Genomic DNA, 24,361 nt, shown 5'->3' on the forward strand with positions numbered 1-24,361 from the left:
ACATCACCCCCCCCCCCCCTCCCCGCAGTGTGTTCCAGGCACTCACCACCCTCTGTGTAAAAAAAACCTTGCACCACATAACTCCTTTAAACTTTGCCCCTCTCACCTCAAAGCTTGCAGCCTATTAGTATTTGCTGGATATGCAGTGAATGAGACTCCAGAGCACTTTCAGTGGAGGATTACTAACATTCCCTACCCTCTGATGGAGAATTTTATTCTCATTTCTGTCTTGAATTGCTGACTCCTTCTTTTGAGACTCTGGCCCCAAGCTCTAGACACACCAGCCATGGGAGGATTTATAATGTGAAACATCATGACATTTCTACCTTTCATAAGAACAGAAAAATGTAAGAATTAGAAATGGAAGTGGGGCAATTGCTTCCTCGACCCTGCTATTTGGTATAGCTGATCCAATTGTACTCAACATCACTTTTCCTCTCTTATCCAATATCCTTGACATCCTTGCAGCTTAGATGTCTTTGTTCACCCTATCTTCACATCTCTCTGACTTACAAGGAATTACAAAGATTTCTGAGCGCAAATTCCTCCCCAACTCCATTTTAAATGGGTAGCCACTTCTTCTGAAAAATTATGTTCCTACTTCCAGCTAACCCCAAAAGGGAAACTGCCACTCAGAATCCACCCTGTCAAAACCTCTCAGAATGTTGTGTTTCAATAAGATCATCTCACGTTCTTCCAAACTCTAATGTATGCTGCTGAACCTTCTTGTAGCATCCCCTTTATCATGGGGATTTACTGCATCCTCTTTGAAACCCCAACTAATACAGGTACATCATTCTTTAGTGATGGAGAAACTGTGAATACACGAACATTTTCCCTTTTGTTTACTCCTTTGCAATAAAAAACAACATTCTATTGGCCTTCCTCATTATTTGCTGCCTCTGCGTGCCAAAATTTTGTGTTTTGCGTGCTGGACCCCAAGATCACTTGGTTTTGCAAGATTGTGTAGTCTAGCTTCAGTTAAAAAATAAATAAAATTTTCCTCCTTCCTTCCAAAATGGATAACCTTACATTTTTTCAAAATGTATTCAATTTTTTGAGGAGGTGACGGAGGTGATTGATGGGGTAGAGAGTGGTAGATGTTGTCTACATGGAATTTAGTAAGGCATTTGATGAAGTCCTCCATGGTAGGTTGGTGCAGACGATTAAGACAGTTGGGGTTAATAGCGACCTGATGGTATAGATTCAGAACTGTTTACTGATGGTAAACAAAGGGTTGTGATGGAAGGACAATATTCATGCTAGAGGTCTGTGACCTGTGGATTTTTTAGTTTAGTTTTAGAGGTAGAGCTTGGAAACAGGCCCTTTGGCCCAGTGAATCTGTGTCGACCAGAGATCCCCGCACACTAACACTATCCTACATGCACAAGGGACAATTTACATTTCTACCAAGCTAATTAGCTTATAAGCCTGTATGTCTTTGGAGTGTGGGAGGAAACCGGAGTTTCCCGAAGAAAACCCACGCTGGTCATGGGGAAATGTACAAACTCCATACAGACAGGCACCCATAGTCAGGATCGAACCTGGGTCTCTGGCGCTGTAACGCAGCAATTCTACCGCTGCTCCACTGTTCTGCAAGGATTTGTGCTGGGACCTCCACTGTTTGTGATGTATATAAATGACTTGGATGTAAATGTTGGTTAGTGAGTTTGCTGATGACACCAAGAATTGCTGGAGTCACAGCTGTGAGGAAGGCTGTTAAAGTATGCAGTAGGATATAGAGCAGCAACAGAAATAGGCAGAGATATGTCAGATGGAATTAAATTTGAATGTGTGATGTGCAGCACTTAGGGAGGTCAAATGTAAGGGGAAAATATACAAATAATGGCATGAACGTTAAGAGCATTGATGTACAGAGGGATCTTCGGGTCTAAGTCTATAATTCCCTGAAAAAGCAACAGTAGATAAAAATGTGGTAAAGAAAGTATATGGCATACTTGCTTTCATAGTTTGGGGCATTGAGTATAGAAACATAGAAACATAGAAACATAGAAACATAGAAACATAGAAACATAGAAAATAGGTGCAGGAGTAGGCCATTCGGCCCTTCGAGCCTGCACCGCCATTCAATATGATCATGGCTGATCATTCAGCTCAGTAGCCTGTACCTGCCTTCTCTCCATACCCCCTGATCCCTTTAGCAAAAAGGGCCACATCTAACTCCCTCTTAAATATAGCCAATGAACTGGCCTCAACTACCTTCTGTGGCAGAGAATTCCACAGACTCACCACTCTCTGTGTGAAGAAATGTTTTCTCATCTCGGTCCTAAAAGACTTCCCCCTTATCCTTAAGCTGTGACCCCTGGTTCTGGACTCCCCCAACATCGGGAACAATTTTCCCGCATCTAGCCTCTCCAACCCCTTAAGAATTTTATATGTTTCTATAAGATCCCCCCTCAGTCTTCTAAATTCCAGCGAGTACAAGCCCAGTCTATCTAGTCTTTCCTCATATGTAAGTCCCGCCATCCCAGGGATCAATCTGGTGAACCTTCTCTGTACTCCCTCTAAGGCAAGAACGTCTTTCCTCAGGTTAGGAGACCAAAACTGCACACAATACTCCAGGTGCGGTCTCACCAAGGCCCTGTACAACTGCAGCAGAACCTCCCTGCTCCTAAACTCAAATCCTCTTGCTATGAATGCCAACATACCATTCGAGTCAGGAAGTTATGATGCAGCTTTGGTTTGGCCGTATTTGGAATATTGTGTGCAGTTCTGGTCGCCCCATTACAGAAAGGATGTGGAGGCTTTGAAAAGGGTGCAGATGAGGTTTACCAGAATGATGCCTGGATAGAAGTGTATTGGCTACATTGAGAGGTTGAACAGATTTAGATTGCCTTCTCTGGAATGCTGGAGGTTGCGATGTGACCTGATAGAAGTGTATACAATTATGAGAGATAGGGTAGACAGTCAGAATTTTTTTCCCAGGATGTAAAAATCAGATACTAGGATCCATAGCTTTAAGGTGAGAGGGGCAATGTTTAAAGGAGATGTGCAGGGCAAGATTTTTTACACAGAGGGTGGTGGGTGCCTGGAACATGCTGCCGGGGGTGGTGGTTAAAGCAGGCATGTTAGTGGCATTTAAAAGACCTTTGGATTGGCAAATGGATTGCAGGGAATGGAGATATATGGAATATGTGCAGGTAGATAAGTGATGGTCTTGGCATCATGTTCCAGCACAGACATTGTGGGTGGATGGGCCTGTTCTTGTGCTGTACTGTTATTCTCTGTTCTATTTTGTTTTTACCTCTTTCCCAATCACTTAACCCATAAGTCTCCCTTGGTAAGCTCTTTGAGTTCTCAGTACTTGCTAACCTTCCTGTTATTATATCATAAGCACATATGGCAATTTTATTTAGAATCTCTTTCATTTCTCTTTTTCACATTATTAGTTCCCTAGTCTAATCCTATAACTAACCAAAGTTTACTTTATTAACTTTCTTCCTTTTATATACATGTAGAAGCTCCCATGGAGTCATACAGCACGGATACGGGCCCAATTCAATTTGTCCATGCTGACTAAGATGTTCCATCAAAACTAGTCCTATTTGCCTGCATTTGGTCCATATACCACTGAAGCATTCCTATCCATGTACCTGTCCAAGTGTCTTTTAAATGTTGTTACTGTACCTGCCTCAATTACCTCCTCTGGCAGCTCATTCCATATCCCCACCAACCTCTGAGTGAAAAAGTTACCCCTCAGAATCCTATTAAATCTTTCCATTCTCACCACAAAAACCCATGTCCTCTAGTTCTTGATTCTCCTACCCTGGGTAAAAAACTCTGTTTCACATTCACCACATCAATCCCCTCATGATTTTATACACTTCTATAAGATCACCCCTGAGCTTCCTGCACTTCAAGGAATAAGGAACATACAAAATCAAAAAAGGCAGCACCCATCGTCAGGATGGAATCCGGGTCTCTGGCACTGTAAGGCAGCAACTCGACTGCTGCACACATGCTGCACACCATGATAGTAACTGTGTATCTACAGCTTTTCTTTCAATTGCATACCATTCATAATTTGTTTAATTTGCCCCAGTTGATTAATTCTACTTGTAGTACAGTTCTTTGCTGAGATTTTTGAAATATCTCCTTAAATATATGAAATAATAGCAGCAAATATAGGTTACCTAGGACTGAGGTGAGAGGGGAAAGATTTAAGAGAAATCTTTTAAATAGGAATTGAGGGGCCAACGTTTTCACACAAAGGGTGGTGGGTGTATGGAACAAGCTGCAAGAGGAGGTAATTTAGGCAGATACTATCACCACATTTAAATGACAATTGGACAGGTACATGGATCGGAAAGGTTTAGAAGGATATGGGCCAAATATAGGCAGGTGGGGCTAGTGTAGATGGGGCATCTTTGTTAGCATGGGCAAGTTGGGTGGAAGGGCCTATTTCCATGCGTGTGCAGTTCTGCGGAAGGGCCTATTTCCATTGTGTGCAGTTCTGGTTGTTCCATTACATTAAGGATGTGAAGGCTTTGGAAAGGGTGCAGTGGAGGTTTACCAGAATGACCTCATATCTGCCACTGCTGCTCTTGCTTGACAGAGATCACCTTTATTTCTTTCAAAGTCAGATTAGACCCAGTCTACTTAATCTCTTTTCATGTAATAAATCCACCGCACCAGAATTGAAGATGTGTACATTGCCTCGCTGATGCACCTAGGTCCCTCTGAACGGTTTCCTACTATTTAAAAAATATTCCACCTATTATTTTTTTTCTTCCAAAGTGAATTATCTCCGATTTTTTCACATCACATTCCAGTTGGCATTCAGTTAAATTGTCCAGATTCCCACATGGCCTTGCATCCTCTTCACAGCTCAACTTCCACGTAGCCTTATATCAAAGCAAACTTGAAGATATTATCCAATTTCCTCATCCAAGTCATTGAAATAGATCACTAGCAGCTGGGGCCCCAGCACAAATCCCTGCAGCACCGCACTTTATTCCTAATCTCTGTTTTCAATCCATTAACTAGTCTCTATTGTCTCTGTTTCAAAAATTCAAAATCTATCAACTATGAAATGTAAAAGAACATAAATTAAGCAGATTATTCCATCCTTATTATAAAAGTTCACTTTATTTTTTTTCTTCCATTGATATTTCCCATACTTCAGAAACAGTGAAACAGTTTTGCTATTTTCATTATATTTTCCTTTCAGGCTTTCAAGTATAAGTGTGTTTTCTGCTTACACAGTGGAAGAATTTTCTGTACCGACCACTGTTCAGGTGCAAAGCTCGTGTAACTGTGTTTCCATATTTCAAAGCTGATTTCCAGCTGTTTGCTCTTTGAGGGATGTGTCAAGTTTTTTGATGAAGGTCATCTCATGTTGCTGTTTTATGTTGGCATGTACTTGTGAAATATTTTTACCAAGATCCCACAGCTTCATGTTTCCATCACACTTTTCATGACAAAAGTGAAGAGAGAAATGCTTGGACTGATTTGAGCTGGCCATGGTGCTTAGCTTGTAAATTAAATTCACCCACTTCCAAGTAAGTTGGACCAGTTGGACCAGGTAGTTTGCAAGAGGAATTTGGCCACTTCCAGGTAAGTTGGACCAGTTGTAAGTCCATGACAGGCTGATTAACCGATCCATATCATGGATGCTTGTCGCTCCTCTCCATGCTGGACTCTACATTGGTGGCCCAATGTTGCAAGGGTTTACCTAGCATTATGTAGCAGTTCTTCAGAAGATGCTGCCTGACCCTCTGAGTTATTCCAGCACTTTGCATCTCATTATATTGTGGTGACCTCTTTGACAGAAATAATTAATGTAATTTTAATTTTAATTTTCTGAAACAGTCTTATAAATCTTTACATGTCTCTGAATATCAAATACATATATAATTTATAAAGAGAAATATACCATTTTAAAAGTAGATGAGACCTCCGCTGGGGCAGGCCTTCGGCATCATGTTCACTGAGGCCTCGGCCAGGGTAAGGCCTCATTCCATATCCAGCCCAAAGACGGGCAGGCAAGGTCTTTGAGCAGCAAAACTGATGGTGAATAGAATCCAATTTATTTCAGCCCATTAACCCATGAGTAGATGTTGATTGGGAGCAAGCAGGTGTTTAGGAATTAACTGCACTAAAAAAATATTGTGTTGCAGACTTGCACTAACTACTGATCCCTGGATTTGATCTGAGTATCTTGGGTTGTTGCAGGATATCCCCAGCAAGGTTAACTCAATGTTAAGATTGTCGATCACATACACTGATGAGCCAAAACATTATGACCACTGACAGGTAAAGTGAATAACATTGATTATCTTGTTACAATGGCACCTGTCATGAGGTGGGATATATTAGGCAGCAAGTGAACAGTCAGTTCTCGAAGTAGATGTGGTGGATACAGGAGAGATGGGCAGGAGTAAAGACCTGAGCGACTTTCACAAGGGCCAAATTGTTATGGCCAGACGACTGGGTCAGAGCATCTCTGAAACAGCAAGGCTTGTGGGGTGCCCCGGTCAGCAGTGGTGAGTACCTACCGACAGTGGTCCGAGGAGAGACAAACCACAAACCTGCGACAGGGTGTCGGGCGCCCAAGGCTCATCGATGCGCAAGGGCAACGAAGGCTATCCCGTCTGGTCCGAATCGACAGAAGGTCTACTGTGGCACAAGTCACAGAAAATTTTAATGGTGGTCACGGGAGGGATGTGTCACAATACACAGTGCATCGCATCCTGCTGCGTATGGGGCTGTGTAGCCGCAGAATGGTCAGAGTGCCCATGATGACCCCTGTCCACCGTGTAAAGCTCCTACATTGGGCACGCGAGTGTCGGAACTGGACCTTGGAGCAGTGGAAGAAGGTCACCTGGTCCGATGAATCCCATTTTCTTTTAGATCACGTGGATGGCCGTGTACGTGTGCGCCGTTTACCTGGGGAAGTGATGGCACCAGGATGCACTGTGGGAAGATGACAAGCCGGTGGAGGGAGTGTGATGCTCTGGGCAATGTTCTGCTGGGAAACCCTAGGTCCAGCCATTCATGTGGACATCAATTTGACACGTGTCACCTACCTAAACCTCATTGCAGACCGGCTACACCCCTTCATGGCAATAGTATTCTCTAATGGCAGTAGCCTCTTTCAGCAGGATAATGCGCCCTGCCACACTGCCCACATTGTTTGGGAATAGTTTGAAGAACATGATGAAGTGTTCACGGTGTTGCCCTGGCCTCAATTCTCCAGATCTCAATCCGTTGATTGAGCATCTGTGGGATGTGCTGGATCGACGTCCGATCCATGGCGGTTCCACCTCACAACTTACAGGACTTGAAGGATCTGATGCTAATGTTTTGGTGCCAGATACCACAGGACACCTTCAGGGGTCTTGTAGAGTCCATGCCTCGGCGGGTCGGCGCTGTTTTGGCGGCATACGGACGACCAACAGCATATTAGGCAGTTGGCCGTAATGTTTTGGCTCATCAGTGTATTACTACCAATAATAACAAGAATTCAATTTCAAGATTTGGAACTTTTGTGAATGATGAGAGCACAGGGCATTAGAGGGGCTGAAGAGTTGCCAGGCAAACTGGCAACAGATGACATGAAAATTGGTGGTGTGGTTTTAGTGTGGAGGATAGTAATGGGGTTCAGAATGATGTTGGAGGAAAGACACAAAATACTGGAGAAACAAGGCCAGTCGGGTAGCACCCCAGAAGAACATGGATAGGTGACGTTTTAGTGCGGAACCCTTCTTCAGACCGATTCAGAATCTCCCATGGCAAGACAATTGTGGAGGATTTCTCTTAAGTCAATACAGTGCCAAGAAACACTGGGCAGACCTCCATTGTTTCCACAAACATAACTGATGGGTGGGCTTGCAAGTAAGACTGAAGCACAGGAAACTACGGCCCTCTCCCTACGACCCTTTCCCTCCCCTCTTAAGGTCAAGATTGCTTTATCAAAGGGAGATGACGAAATGCTGTGTGGTCAGAGACGTGGCTCAACCACAGCTCCCCAGAACCAGGTTTCTCCATTCATCGCATGGACAGAACGGAGACGTTGGGGAAAGGGAGAAGTGAAGGCATCTGCTTCACGGTAAACTCTTCATGGTGCTTAGATGTAGCGGTCCTGTCCAACTCCTTCTCTCCCCACCTGAAACACCACATGGTGGAATGAAGCCCCTTCTATCTCGCAAGGAAATTCACTTCCATCATCACGACTGCAGTCTGCATCCTACACAAGGCAGAGCTGCACGCTGTGGTCGACAAACCCTGGCACATTTCCTATTATAGTTGGGGTCCTCAACAAGGCCAGCTTGAAGGAATTAATCCCTAACTGCCAACAGCACCTATCCTTTAGCACCAGAGAATCAAATACCCTTGACCACAGCTACACTAACATCAGAGATGCATATTGCTCCATCCCTCTCCCTCACTTTGTGAAATCCAACCACCTGGATGTGCTCCTTTCTCCTGTATATATGCAGACTGAAGAGCACGACGCCAGCAGTGGGGACTGCACAGAGCTGGTCAGGGGAGGCAGAGGAACAACTCTACATCTGTTTGGAGTCTGAAGATTGGGCGATATTCAAGAACTCACCAATGGACCTGGAAAAATATACCACAATTGCCATCAACTTCAGAAGGAAATATGTGAAGGAGTGTGTTCCCACAAAAACCATCCAAGTGTTCCCCAACCAGAAGCCTTGATTGAACCAGGAGTTCCACAATCTTCTGAGGATCAGATCTCGAGCATTCAAGTCTGGTGACGCAGATTCATATATGTCCTGATACAACCTTGAGAAAACCATCAGAAAGGCTGAAAGGGACTTTTGCTCTAAACTGGAGACTAGAACGAGCGTTTGGTAGCTGTAATAGGGTTTGCATAATTTCCTACAAGGCTAAATCAGGGGGGAAGCTGAAGTGACAGTGAGGCATCATTCCTCATTGAGCTTCAATCCATGGTTTGGGTTGACTTTAGAAGACCAAGGATCCATAATCCCATCTTCATCGATAGGTGGCGGTGAATAGAGTCAAAAACGTCAGGTTCCTGGGCATGTATATCTCGGAAGATCTGTCCTGGACCCAGCACATTGATGCAATCATAAAGTAAGTCCATCAATGTCTCTACTTCCTTGGAAGATTGAAGAGATTCAGTCTGTCATCTAATACTCTCTTGAACCTTTACAGGTGTATAGTAGAGAGCATATTGACTGGTTGATTCCGAGCCTGGTTCGGCAACTCGAATGCCTAGGAACAAAAGAGCTTACAAAATATGGTGAACATTGCCCAGTTCATGATGGGCACTAACCTTCCCACCATTGAAAGGATCCACAGGAGGCACTGCCTGGAAAAGGCAGCCAGCATCATCAATGACTCACAACACGCTGGCCACACTCTCATTTCTCTCCTACCATTGGGAAGGAGGCCTAGGAGCATGAAAACTAAAGTCCGGGTTCAAGAGCAGTTTCTTCCCAACTATCAGGCTATTGAACACTGCAAACTCAAGGGTCTCGACCCGAAACGTCACCCATTCCTTCTCTCCCGAGATGCTGCCTGACCTGCTGAGTTACTCCAGCATTTTGTGAATAAAACTCTAACTAAATCCTGATTTACAAACTGCCTTGATTGCACTTGGGGCTTTGTCTTTGGTCTTGGCACTATATATTTTTTTTAGTTTTTAGTACTATGTTTACATAAGCGTTATGCTGTCGCAAGTAAGAATTACATTGCTCCATTCCGGGACGTATGACAATAAAACACTCTCGACTCTTAACAATATGTGTGCCAGATGAATGGGCTGCAGCAGTAGATTTCTTACATCTACAACCTGAGCAAAAGATGAGGTATCACAGTAGACTGCTGCACTGACTCTTCCAAAAATAAAGTGGATCAGTATTGATTTCAGAATTATTTCATAAATGTATAAATCGTTCAAAGTGTGCACTGTGATTTGACCTTGTTTACGAATAATGACGATATTTTTGCAATGTGATGGAACGTTGGATGCACTGTACTAAGGAGTGACAGGACATGAATATGCAATAGTGCTCCCTCTCGTTAATGGCACTTAATTTTAATTATATTTCCAAGAAGGGAGGGCAGGGGTGGGATTTAGTTTAGTTTAGTTTAGAGATATAGCGTGGAAACAGGCCCTTCGGCCCACCGAGTCCGCACCGACCAACGATCCATGCGTATTAACAAAATCCTACACATTCCAGGAACAATTTTTTTACATTTATAACCAAGCCAATTAACCTACAAACCTGTACGCCTTTGGAGTGTGGGAGGAAACTAAAGATTTCAGAGAAAACCTATTCTGATGGTGCCCCTTTTAGTGCCAGATGCAGCCTGCAAAAGGGGAGGAAGATGAGTAAATGTGATTTACAAGATCACACTTCTTTCCACCATATTCGATAATGATACTGAATTGCTTTATCATTCTCTGAATAATTGTATTTATAAAAAGTGGCAATCGATTACTTCAACTTTTGAGATAATTCCTTCATTTTGTCATGCATTTTTGAACTTGCCAAATTCTTGAGAGGTCACACTCAAACCTGACAGTTCCGTTCAACTGTTCTTCAAATTAAGTTTCAGAATGTGAATGCTTTTCTGGTAGCTTTAGTCAAAGGATTTTAATCCTTATTGTGTAGAGTAAACCAATCACACTGTGGTTATTGCAACAAATGCCGTGAATGAGGCTTCAAGGGTTAAGAGTCAATTATGTTTTTAATGAAAGTTGCAAAACCTGGTGTCTGCTCCCTCAGGCAGATGTATAATAAGAGTCTTAAGCCAACTTTACCCCTTGAAGGGAAAATGAACTGATTGTCAAAAAACACTTCCTTTAAAATAGCCCAGCATTACCCAGATGAAACATGCCCAGTAGGTTGAAGAATATTTCAAGAAAACATATGTGTTAACCCTCCTTAGGGGACCTTATGGGAATGACATGATAGCTCCATACATCTTTGTTTCCCAAACTCAACCAATCTAAAAATTTTAATGTGTGCCCTCTAGTTACATTTTCCTTATCACACAGCAAGACTATTGTTCAGAAGACACTGGTTGTGATGATGAGCGAGGTGGAAGCAGTATATGGTCTGGTGCAAGGCTTCTATTGTTGCAACATTACTCATGCATTTGTCAGGAACCAAATAAAGAAGTCATAAGTATTCAGCTTCAAAAAGTGGTGCATTTTATGACCATGGTATTGGGCTATTTGTTCTAAATCTGGACACCAGACAGAAAAGAGCACTACTGTTGATATACTGCTTTGTTTGATTTGTACAGCTTTATTGCTGTGGGATAGGATGCAGAGATTTGTAATGTTTATTCCTGTATATCAATGTGCTGGCTTTGTTGCCATGACATCTTATTTATTATCATTTAAAATAGCTCTCTGATGATATTAAGATAAACAGTAATTGTTGTTAAAGGAAATTATAGGTTTTACCAAAGAAGCAAGATCTCATTTTCTGTTTGAAGAGCAGGAAGGTATTACATTCTTGTGGTCTCCTAGAGATTCAATCAAATTTAATTCTTTGCTGTTTCTAAATAAACATTCTTAAAATCGTTTTCATCCTTGGGAATAAGGATGATAGGGGTAATCAATATTTCTAGCATTTTAATTAAAGCCATTAGTGGAATAAATCCATTTCATTATCTGTTAATGAAATACAAGGTTATTTACCTAACAGGAACTTTGAGGCTAGATTATTAGACAGAAAAAAACAACAAACTCCATATCAAGACCATTTAGCTACTGACAAATGCAAAGTTGAAAGTAACTTTCAGACATTTAGATTTTTGGAGGAATTTGCAATTTTTCAATTAAAAATCCAGGACAATGGTAAATAAGGAAGACACATTAATTAGTAGATTCATTATGTGAGTATTTTTTCATTTGATAACTGAAGCAAAGATTCATGATTTTTAAGTGATTGAGGTTTTCAGAAGATGAATTTATAACAAATATATCACAAAAAGGTCTTGATATATCATACATAGATCGCAGAACATTGTTATTATACAATATTTCCTTGTTTCAGAATATTAACCAAAACATTAACATTTTCAATAGATTATTACAGTAAAAGTAAAACTGATCTGAGTATTGTCAGAAATGCGTAATTTTCCAACATAAATTATCTTTGTGGTCGGTATACTGTTGAGGACTTACAGTATGTGCTACATGAAGTTAAAGTTAGGCATTTTCAAAAATATCATATTTGTTCCTGCTTAACTTCATTATTCACGGTCCGTGAAATGTATTTATTTATCTAGATTCTTACACCAATCGTTCACACAAGTTATTTTGTCCTTTATTAAAAGCTATTATCATCACTTTCCTACAATTACTATCTCTATTGATATGCGAGAACTTTCTAAAATCACTGATTTTCTCTGTCTTCATTATAATACGATTTTCCCATACACATTAATTTATTGTATATGGCCATTGAGTCATACAGAGTTGAACCAAGCCTTTCAGCCCAACTTGCCCACGCCAACCAATGTTGCCCATCCACACTACTTCCACTTGCTTGCATTTGGCCCATATCCCTCTAAACCTAACCTATGCATGTACCTTTCCAAATATTCCTTAAATGCTGTGATAGTCCCTGCCTCAATTACCTCCTCCAGCAGCTCGTTTCATATATCTACCACCCTTTGTGTAAAATAGTTGTCCATCAGGTTCCTATTAAATCATCCCCCCCCACCCCCTCCCGCCTTAAACGTATGTCCTATGGTTCTTGATTCCTTACTCTGGGCAAGATACTCTGTGTATTTACCCCATCTATTCCTCATGATCTTATACATCTCCATCAGATCATCCTCTTGCACTCCAAGGAATTATGTTCTAGCCTGCTCAACATCTGACTATAGCTTAGGCCCTCAGGTCCTGGCAACATCCTCGTAAATCTGCTCTGCAACCTTTCCAGCCTAACAACATCTTTCCTATAACAGGGTGACCAATACTCTAAATGTGGCTTCATCAATGTCTTGCACAACTGTAACATGACCTCCCAACATATTGAGCATAAAAGCCTGAATATGGGTGCTTGTCTCCTGACTACGGGTGCTTGTCTGTACAGAGTGTTCACTTTCTCCCCGTGACCTGCGTGGGTTTTCTCCGGTATCTCCGGTTACATCCCATACTCCAAAGATGTACAGGTTTGTAGGCTAATTGGCTTGGTATGATTGTAAATGGTCCCAAATGTGTGTCGGGTAGTGTAAGTGGGGATCACTGGTTGATGAGGACTCATTGGGCTGTAGGGCCTGTTTCTGCGCTGTATCACTAAACTAATCTAAACTAAAAGTTGGGAGGCTATGTTACAGTTATATAAGACATAGATGAGACCACATGTAGAGTATTGTGTTCAGTTTTGGTCACAATGTTAAAGGAAAAATGTTGTCAAGCTGGAAAGCAGAGAGGATTTACAAGGTTATTGCCAGGACTGGAGGATTTGAGCTATAGAGAGAGTTTGTGCTGGCTAGGGCTTTATTCCCTGGAGAGCAGGAGGATGAGGGGTGATCTTATAGAGGTGTACAAATGATTAGACGAACAGATAGGGTAAATGCAGAGTCTTTTGCCCGGAGTAGGGGAATCAAGAACCAGAGGGCACAGGTTTAAGGTGAAGGGGGAAAGATTTAATAGGTACATAAAGGATGGTGGGTATGTGGAATGAGCATGCCAGAGGAGGTAGTTGAGACAAGTACTATCGCAATGCTTACAAAACATTTGGACAGGTACATGGATAGGATAGGATATGAGCCATATGCACGCAAGTGGGACTAGTGTATGTGGGGCATGTTGATCAGTATGGGAAAGTCGCTTGTTTTCACACTGTATAACTCTATGACTATAACTCTATGACTATAACTCCATGACTCTAACGTTACTCAGTACTCTGACAGAAGAAGGCCAAAATGCCAAAAGACTTCTTGACCAACCTATCTACATGTGAAGCCACTTCCAATGAACAATGTACCTGCACTCCTCGATCCCTCTGCTCTACAATACTCATCAGAGCCTTGGAATGACCACTGTGTTTGTCCTGCCTGGTTTGATGCCCCAAAATGCAACACCTCACACTTATATATATTAAACTCCATTAACCATTCCTCAGCCCACCTACCTAACTGATCAAGACCCTGCTACAATTTTTGACAATCATCTTCGCTATCTACAATACCACCCACAATACAACCCACAGGTTACTCTGCAATAACCTGATAGATTTACTTTCTTATGGAAAGAGAAATGTTGCCACTAACATTGGTCGGCTTATGGACTGTGTAAGCAATAACGTGTAAAATATATGTTTCTGGTAACAGTTAAGTAGTATAGTGTGGCGGATCAGGCCACTCCTTGGGTCAGCCCCCTCGTTACGTGACGGACAGGCGAAAGGGGTTAAAAGCCAGACCAAGGGAAGGCGTATCTTATCCCTAGGAGAACTACGCTGTGGGCAGGAGCTCACAGCCTAATAAAAGAATCTTACTAAACACTGCCTGGCGTCTTGCCTTTTCTCTGGCCTCCGCCAGGCCACTACAATAGTAAGCTTCATTGCAGAGAGTACTTCATTAATGATGCCAATTTTTCATTGAAAAAGTGATATGTTTTACAAGGTGTATTTTCAATCTACCAAGGTGATTGAATTTTATAAGCACATCTTGCAGAATCATTGCCAATGTATCTTACAGTCATAGCATGAATCCGGAAAGGGTGACACTGGTTCGATACAACAATATGGATTTCTGTTAAATGTTCCCAAAACAGTGTTCACTACTCAGTAACCATAACAAATCTTGTTGCCAATTTAGGATATACTATGGAAAATAAAATTTATTTTTATTCTCGGTACAACCTCAACTTATAAATTTTAGCCGTGACATTGTGATCAGTTTTTTTCGTGTCATCTAATACATTGCTAATTAAGGTTTGCATGTTCATTAAAGCCTAGGCCAATGTTAATCACATATATTAATGGAATCTTGTGTAACACCTGCCTAAAGCGGTGGCCTTTAATCTTCCAAATATCTCAATTGAGGCTGCTGCTGTTATGAATTTTCTATAATTTTAATTCAACATACCACCATATTGTTTCTCAATCACCTTTTGCATATTTTTCTAATGCATATATTAAATGCAAGCCTGTAATTTTAAAATTCTGAAGAGTTTATTAATGCTTGCCACTGGAAGCACTGAGGTTTTTTTTTAAATCTCTCAAATATATGTTACACTAGCCATCTGTTTCTGATATAGTCCTTTCCTGTTTGTTTAACTCCTGGGGAGATTTTCTTCAAATTCTTTTTTTCTGTTAGCTGTAAAGTACACTTGAAGATTTGTAATTCATTGTTTCAAATTGTACAAAGGCTGAAAACATCTAGAAATTTATTACAGTTTTATTCAAAACATTTGAGTAGGAAAATCCTTTTAAACTGTATCTGTCTGTTAAGATGCCCAGAACAGAGTTGTTATTGTGCCTTTATAAACCATGAAAGGTTTAATTTAATTGATTTGATTTGAAAGCTTTTTACTTATTTCAGAAATTGTAATTTCATACAGTCTCTTTGTGTTGATTTTGTGAGGCAGATGGGCTTCTATTCTGTGCCATAAACTTTTAAAATTTAATTCTATAACATTAGGCAGAATATTTGTAATTATTGACAGATCTTGTAAGAGTATACTGAAATATACAATTGACTGACGTATCACTGTAATCTTCAGTGATGTATCATTGATTGATGTTTACCTATGCTATCACGAGAGCACATGTATTGCTTACAGCAATCAGAAAATTCATTGTGAGCATACAGGACAGGGTATGAATAGTAAATGATAATGGTTCCTACTGGCAGTGCTTTACATATCTTTTCTGATTGACAGAATGCCCAACAGAGAATCCACAAGGGACTTCCAGTTCAGGAACTTTCTTGCAGATAGTAAATTGGTGTTGGCATACACACAAAATAAATGACATGATTCAGCAGATTTCAAATCTGAACCCAAAACTCCGGAGACACAAGTAAATATTCATCAAACAGTTGAACTTAAGATTGATTTTATTCTGCATCAGCACACTGTGTTAGTTTTAAGCCAACCTCCGATAGCATGGATCTCAGTACAGTGAATGTGACCTACAGTATATGTACTGTGCGTCTTCTCTCTTTTTTATGCATGCAGTTCTCTTTCAAGCAGGGACTTTGATGCCATATAGACTCATTCGTATATTCCTTAGCAGTGGGATGCCACTCACTTTGGATAGTCATTCGTTTGGACTGGAAATTTTAAATAGCTAGCCTAAAATGAATTCATAGATTCATTAAGTCATGACATTCAGTAGATTGCATATGGAAAGGAAAAGTGAGGAACTTGAAAAGGATCATGGTTTATTTTACTGGAAAGTGGTGTTTGTGGTTGAACTGAGCCGTGCTGCAAAAGAACGCAAAAGAATGCCTCCGATGTTGGTTTAAATTTTCACAAACATACAACAGTAATTACTTTGAGCAGACTTCTATTTAAGTTGGTGTTTACCCCATTCAGAAAGCGAGCAGCATGTAAATCCCTTGTGCAGATCATAGTGCTAATTCACATGCATTGCAGTTTTGATGCCACCTCTGCTTTAGTAGACCTCAATAATGCTGCTAATAGTATGCTTTGAGCTTGCACAAGAGGGAGCATTTAACAACAGGAGAACTATCTCTGGCTGATCTTCCAACTGTATTGATTGAAGGAATCTTAGTTACGTAGGAGTTCTTTGAATTATTGGAATGAGAGTTGTGTATGGAGATATTTTGAAGTTCAATTTTTCAAATAATAGTCTTTGAAATGTCTTGAGCGATACACTTGCACTCCAGCCTCAAACTGTTCTCAGATAGGATGGTGGGATTGTTGGGCTGATGATGGGTTGTTGAGGGGTGGGTGGATAGGCTTTTGTTCATTTTGTGGGGAATATGACAAAGAGGAAGAGTGGAGCCTGCTGCTAGAATTAGAGATGCATAAAAGGAGAGGGAAAGGGGTCCAATTCACAAGAAATATTTTGAGAGTAATAGAGAGAAACTGCAGATGCTGGTCTATACCAAAAATAAACACAAAGTGCTGGAGTAACTCAGCAGGTCAGGCAGCATCTCTGGAGAAAATGGATACGTGATCTTTCGGGTCGAGACCCTTTTTCAAACTTTTGTAGTCTGAGAGTATTTGTCTCAAATCTAGATAACTGAAGAAAAATGTGCATGCAGGTTTTTCTCCTGCTTACAGGGGTATTGTCTATGCTGACCAGCATGCAAGTGGCAGTGAATAGAGTCTTGGTCATGCACTTGGTTCATTCCATGAAAGTGCTAGGCACAGCAACAACACCTTCCAATATGCTGCGGGTTATTGTTTTAGAGAGGCAAGAGTTTCTCCTCTAAGTCAACCAAGTTAATTTCCTCGTCCAGTGCTAGAGAGCAGCAGCAGCTAGCAAACATGTAGGATTCTGGAACATGGTAGTGTTCCCAGTGATTCAAATGCTCATGCATCTTTTTGAGAGCACTGTACTAAAATCTTGAGAAGTCCTGAGAATCTTGGGGGTGGCATGGTGATGCAGCAGTAGATTTGCTGCCTTTCAGCACCAGAGACCCATGTCCGATTCTGACTATGGGCGCTGTCCGTACAGAGTTTGTATGTTCTTCCCGTGACCGCGTGGGTTTTACCCCTCACTCCAAAGACGTACAGGTTTGTAGGTTAATTGGCTCCAGCAAAAATTGTAAATTGTCCCTTGGTGTGTAGGACAATGGTAGTGTTTGGGGTGATCACTAGTCAACGCAGACTAGGTGGGCTGGAAGGCCTGTTTCCGTGCTGTATGTAAACTAAACTGAAAACTAAACTACAAGAATTGCCAAGGAAATCTTAGCTGTGTTGTACTGCTATTTTACGGCCATTCCCAAATAGGAACTGTGTGGGATCAGCCCTTGCTAGCAGTTGGGGAGCAAAGGATGCTGGAATAGGCCAATGAAGACGGAGTTGTGGAAATTATGTTGCCTGCAAGGAGGTTAGTTACAGGAGTGACTAAATATATTGAAATTTCAGCAAAGAGAGCCTTAATTCCATTCAATTCCCCTGTGTCCTTGTGCAGCGTGACCTGGAGAACATTTAGACATGAGTTGACACTTTCCTCTCGTGACATACATGAGGATGTTAAGTAACAGAGAGAAGATAAGATAATCAATGGAGTGGAATGGAGAATACATTTCCCTTTTTTTTCCACCCCCTAGTGTTGCTGACAAAAAAAACAACACCAATTAATCATTATCTCTAATTGTTAAATGGACAGCACAGTGACACAGCAGTGGAGCTGCTTTCTCATAGCACTGGAGACCTGGTTCGATCCTGACCATGAGTGCTATCTATGTGGATTTTGTTTGTTCTCCTTCTGACTGAATGGGTTTCCTCCATAGGTATAGGGATTGGTGTTGCATCTCCTGTGGTTGCAGGGGAAAGTACCAGAGGAAAGGTGGTTTTGGATGAGAATGGATGAGTTAATCAGGGAGTTGCGGAGGGAATAGTCTCTGCGGAAAGCGGAATGAGGTGGAGATGGGATGATGTGGCTAGTGGTGGGATCCCGTTAGAGGTGGCGAAAATGTTGGAAGATTATGTACTGTATGTGACGGCTAATGGGGTGAAAGGCGAGGACTAAGGAGACTCTGTCCCTGTTGCAACTGAGGGGAGGGGGAGCAAGAGTGGAGCTGTGGGATACTGAGGAGATCCTTGTGAGGGCCTCATCTATGATGGAAGAGGGGAACATCCGTTCTCTAAAGAATGAGGACATCTCCAAAGTCCTTGTGAGGATCTCCTCAACTTGGAAGCAGATGCGGCATAGACGGAGGGATTGGAAGCTGGGGAAAGAGTCTTTGCAGGAGGCAGTGTGGGCATAAGAGTAGTCTGGATAGCTGTGGGAGTCAGTAGGATTATAATAGATGTCCTGCGATGGAGACGGTGAGATCAAGAAAGGGAAGGATTTTCTTAGATGGATTTGTTTAGAGAGACAACGTGGAAACAGGCCTTTTGGCCCATCAAGTCCGGTGATCACCCATGCACTAGTGTTATCCTACACACAATGGACAATTTACAGAAGCCAATTAAACTATAAGTGTGCCCATCTTTGGAATGTGGGAGGAAACTGGAGCCTCCAGAGTAAATCCATGCGGTCACAAGGAGAAGGTACAAATTCTGTACAGACAGCACCATCAGGATCGAACCCAGGTCTCTGGTGCTGGAAGGCAGCAACTCTACAGCTGTGCCAGCCTTACGGTGAATTTTAAGACTTGTAGGTGACCTAGTATGTATGTACTGCTGAGGGAAAGCTGCATTGTCAGGATACAATAGAAGAAATGCCAAACTAATCACATTTTAGCCTCAAGAGATCATCGTAGTGTCTGGTGGGATGATGTCCTTATCCAACATCACCAAATATAACAGATTAACCTTTTTGCTGCACCTTGGCTTTGTGGAGCCCAAAATAGCTGTCGTGCTTGTCAATGTTTTCAGAAGACACCAATATTGGAAGTGTACTTAACAGTGAAAAGCAGTATTATAGACTGTAAAATAAGTTAGCAAAAAGGGGCAGACGAGTGTTAGAACAATTTTAAACATAGAATTATGAATTAAGATAGACACACAATGTTGGAGTAATTCAATGGGTCAGTCATCATCTCTGGAGAAAAGGAATAGGTGACGTTTTGGGTGGAGACCCACCTTCCTGTCGGTGGTCCTGGAGAGGTGGTGAGGGTCGGAAAGGTGGTGGATGTTAGTGCTGCTTCTCATGGTGGGATGGCATCCTGGCCTCATGGTGACAGGCAGCGCGGTCAGCAGAGGAGCCCCGACCTACAGGTGCCTCAACCCGAAATGTTGCATATTCTTTTTCTCCAGAAATCATGCCTGACCCGCTGAGTTATTCCAGCTTTTTGTATCTATCTTTGGTGTAAACCAGCATCTGCAATTCTTTCCCACATGAAGTTTGAATTAAAACAGTTTGGCGGAGAGAATTTGGAGAGTCAAATAGACTAAATTGCACAGTTCTAAAGAGATACAGGTAACAGAAGTATTTAGGTTTGCATGCACATATATCCCTAAAAGTGGCATAATACGTTGGGAGGGCAGTTAACAAAGCATGTGAAATCCTAGGAATCACTAACTGCAAAAGCAGGATGGTTTATGTTGAATTCTGTACAATAATGATAAGGCTACAACTGGAGAATTATATCCATTTTACATTCGGAAGGAAATAAGGTTCATGGAGGGGATTCAGAAGTAGTTTATCAGAAAGGTTTCATGGTTGAGGGATTCGTTATAAGGTTAGATTGCAACATTTGATGATGTCCTCCTTGGGGCAAAACAGGTTGAGAACAAATTTGATAGCAGTGTACATGATCACAATGAATTTAGGTCGGATAAATTGCTGAAAGTTGTTCCTTTTAGTGAATGATTCAAGAACCAGGAGAATTAGATTCAAAATAGATATCCACAAGAGACAGGAGAATATGAAGAAAAATAATGTTTCAGTAGTTAGTGGTTATGATCTGGAAATCCCTGCCCAAACTGGTGGTAGAAACAGTCAATCATGTTTTTTAATAGGCTATTGGATAGCAATTTTGAGAAAATAATTTGCAGGATCGAAGACCAAGCCGGGTGGTGGGGGAGGAGGAGATGCCTGGGACAATCTCAATCTTTCCCGATCAATCCCTCATTACCCAGATAATCTATCATCTGCCAGTTATTGCCCCACCCCTTGGCTGCACCTCTTTCTACCATCTATCCCCCCTTCACTCCATCAGTCTGAAGAAGGGTTCCACCCCAAAATAATCTCCATCCATTCTCCTCCACAGTCGCTGCCTGAACCATTCAGTTCCTCCAGCAGTTTGGTTTTGCTCGAGAGCAGTCTCAATTGCTATACAGAAAAGCTGCGTACTCATTAAGCTGAACGATGGCCTTCGGTGCCATATTTAGGAAATTATCATACAACCACATCAATGCCGGTTTTCTGGAAGTAACTCTGCCTCCCCATTGTTTCATTGAGAAGAATGTTCAGCAATTGAGACAAAATTTTAAAAATGGATTCAAAATCTCAAAGTTGGGGAAAGAAACTCAGCTGAAAAAACTGATCAAACAGTATTAGAAAGCCTGAGCAGCATTTTCACATTTTAGCTAATTCAGAGCTGAGATGTTTATTAAGAGGGTTTAACCTTGATTATTTTATATGCGGTTTGTTTTGCCTTCATGCTGAAAACTATTGTACCTATGCCTTGGGTTAAAAGCCCTGAATTACCTCAGGATATGGGTAAATTAATTGCATTGTGCACAGGGGTTATGGAATGCAGTTTGAATTGAAAATGCTAATGAATGCTACTGGGAAAAGGTTTGTGGTCTGAAGCTAGATTTTAAAAGTACAGAATTGAAACAGAATGGTAAACGTTGCAGGTAAAATATTAATAGTTGAGGAAGCACCTGGGATTACCTGAAAAAATCTGTCATAGACTACAAGGTGATTGTTGTAAATTGCTTCTGCCAATAATTTGCAACAATCAGTGCGATGCAACAGAGCTGTACTGACGGAATTAAGTGATCTAAACCCTCGAAACTATGGTGACATAAGTTGAATGAATAGCATTGTAATATCAGCCACTGAACATTGTAAAATCACTCCCACACTTTGCCCTGACTTAGCCTCAGAGACAAGAAATTGTAAGCAACCTTAATTGTTAACCCACTGAGTGCAGCATTTCATTTGAATCTTACTAAATTTGAGTCTGCATTCTGTAAAATTATACAGTTGAATAGCACACAAGGGAGAGAGAATACATTACTCATTTTGTGAAAAACCTAGCTCTGCCCTTTTATTTTTGCAATGCCCACATGCTAGCAGGAGTCTCAAAGGACGGCATCTGAACTCCTAGGGTTGGCGAGTTAGATTGCAGAGAAAATCCTGAATTATTTGATGAATGCTAAACTATTTATGTTTACTGGTTATATGCACTCTGTTTCTAGGGAGAGATCCAGCTTATCAACCTGGAAACCAGACGAGATGCTGTGGAGCAGATGTCACTGAAGCTTTATAATGAACAGTATACGAGCAACAACAAACGGAAGCAAGAATTTGCTGCAATGTCAAAGGTCAATCGAATGGACGCTTACAGGTATCAAACTTACTCAATTTTACTTTTTATTGAATCTATGCTTAACTGGATTAATTCTTTCAAGAATATTGTCTCTTAGCACTTAACTACACAAAAACATACAGCAAGCTTTACAACTAAACACAATAGATTTAAACAGGGAACCATACCAGGTCCTAAATCACTGTCCATAATTATCCAAGATGTTAAAAAAAAGATAATATAATGATAAGAATATAGACACCGAAACCTGGAGTAACATCAGTAGTGGGGAAAATGCTAGAGTCAGTTATTAAAGATGTGATAGCATCACATTTGGAAAGTGGTGAAATCATCGGACAAAGTCAGCATGGATTTATGAAAGGCAAATCATGCCTGACGAATCTTATAGAATTTTTCGAGGATGTAACTAGTAGAGTGGATAAGGGAGAACCAGTTGATGTGTTATATCTGGACTTTCAGAAGGCCTTCGACAAGGTCCCACATAGGAGATTGGGGTACAAACTTAAAGCACACGGTATTGGGGGTTCAGTGTTGAGGTGGATAGAGAATTGGTTGGCGGACCGGAAGCAAAGAGTAGGAATAAACGGGTCCTTTTCGGAATGGCAGGCAGTGACTAGTGGGGTACCGCAAGGCTCAGTGCTGGGACCCCAGTTATTTACAATATATATTAATGATTTGGACGAGGGAATTGAATGCAACATCTCTAAGTTTGCGGGTGACACGAAGCTGGGTGGCAGTGTTAGCTGCGAGGAGGATGCTAGGAGGCTGCAGAGTGACTTGGATAGATTAGGAGAGTGGGCAAATGCATGGCAGATGCAATATAATGTGGATAAATGTGAGGTTATCCACTTTGGCGGCAAGAACAGGAAAGCAGAGTATTACCTGAATGGTGGCCAATTAGGAAAAGAGGAGATGCAACGTGACCTGGGTGTCATGGTGCACCAGTCATTGAAAGCAAGCGTGCAGGTGCAGCAGGCAGTGAAGAAAGCGAATGGTATGTTAGCATTCATAGCAAGAGGATTTGAGTATAGGAGCAGGGAGGTTCTGTTGCAGTTGTACAGGGCCTTGGTGAGACCGCACCTGGAGTATTGTGTACAGTTTTGGTCTCCTAACCTGAGGAAAGACATTCTAGCCTTTGAGGGAGTACAGAGAAGGTTCACCAGATTGATCCCTGGGATGGCAGGACTTTCATATGAAGAAAGACTGGATAGACTAGGCTTATACTCGCTGGAATTTAGAAGACTGAGGGGGGATCTTATTGAAACATATAAAATTCTTAAGGGGTTGGAGAGGCGGGAAGATTGTTCCCGATGTTGGGGAAGTCTAGAACCAGGGGTCACAACTTAAGGATAAGGGGGAAGTCTTTTAGGACCGAGATGAGAAAACATTTCTTCACACAGAGAGTGGTGAGTCTGTGGAATTCTCTGCCACAGAAGGTAGTTGAGGCCAGTTCATTGGCTATGTTTAAGAGGGAGTTAGATGTGGCCCTTATGGCTAAAGGGATCAGGGGGTATGGAGAGAAGGCAGGTACAGGTTATTGAGCTGGATGATCAGCCATGATCATATTGAATGGCGGTGCAGGCTTGAAGGGCCGAATGGCCTACTCCTGCACCTATTTTCTATGTTTCTATGTTTCTAAACTCAGTGGGTTAGACAGCATCTCTGGAGAAAAAGAATGGGTGATGTTTCGGGTCAAGACCCTTCTTTAGAAGGAGCGTCGGGGAAAAGGAAACGAGAGATATGGACAGTGATATAGAGAGATAGAGAACAAATGAATGAATTATATGCAAAAAAGTAACGACGATCAAGGAAATGGTCCATTGTTGGTGACGGCACTTGTAATCCGGGTTTGACTCCGGGATCCCAAGCTATTGAATTGTTATTGATAGATACAGAACTTCCCTTAGGTAACCCTATTTGCACCTTTTACTTAAATTATGTATTTTAACAAACTCAATGTGCTAAATTTAATAATCTAAACATAACTGCTGTGTGCACATGTTTTGAGAATTTTGTCACCCTGAATAATTCAAAATTCAGTGTGTGTCCATAGCAGGAGAGAAAAAAACAGGTTGTGTAACCCAATCACATTTTAATTATTTCTGAGAGACCTACCTTAATGAATCGAATGAAAAAAGTAAAAAATCTGTACATATTATCACCTATTCTGTGCACATTTGCAGAAAGAATTCCTCAGGTATCTATGTAGCAACATCATAAATGTGTT

General features: G+C 41.5%; 1 protein-coding gene across 2 annotated transcripts in view; it reads left to right on the forward strand.

Annotated features, from left to right (window-relative positions):
* The window catches only part of akap6 (A kinase (PRKA) anchor protein 6), a 291,928-nt gene that overhangs the window by 154,289 nt on the left and 113,278 nt on the right, over positions 1 to 24,361 (forward strand). For both annotated transcript variants that reach the window (XM_078406526.1, XM_078406527.1), the window contains exon 10: positions 22,004 to 22,152. In XM_078406526.1, coding sequence (XP_078262652.1) covers positions 22,004 to 22,152 — 149 coding nt within the window. The remainder of the gene's footprint in view (positions 1 to 22,003; positions 22,153 to 24,361) is intronic.

The sequence above is a fragment of the Rhinoraja longicauda genome, chromosome 10, assembly GCF_053455715.1.
Source record: "Rhinoraja longicauda isolate Sanriku21f chromosome 10, sRhiLon1.1, whole genome shotgun sequence".
NCBI classification, from domain to species: domain Eukaryota; kingdom Metazoa; phylum Chordata; class Chondrichthyes; order Rajiformes; family Arhynchobatidae; genus Rhinoraja; species Rhinoraja longicauda.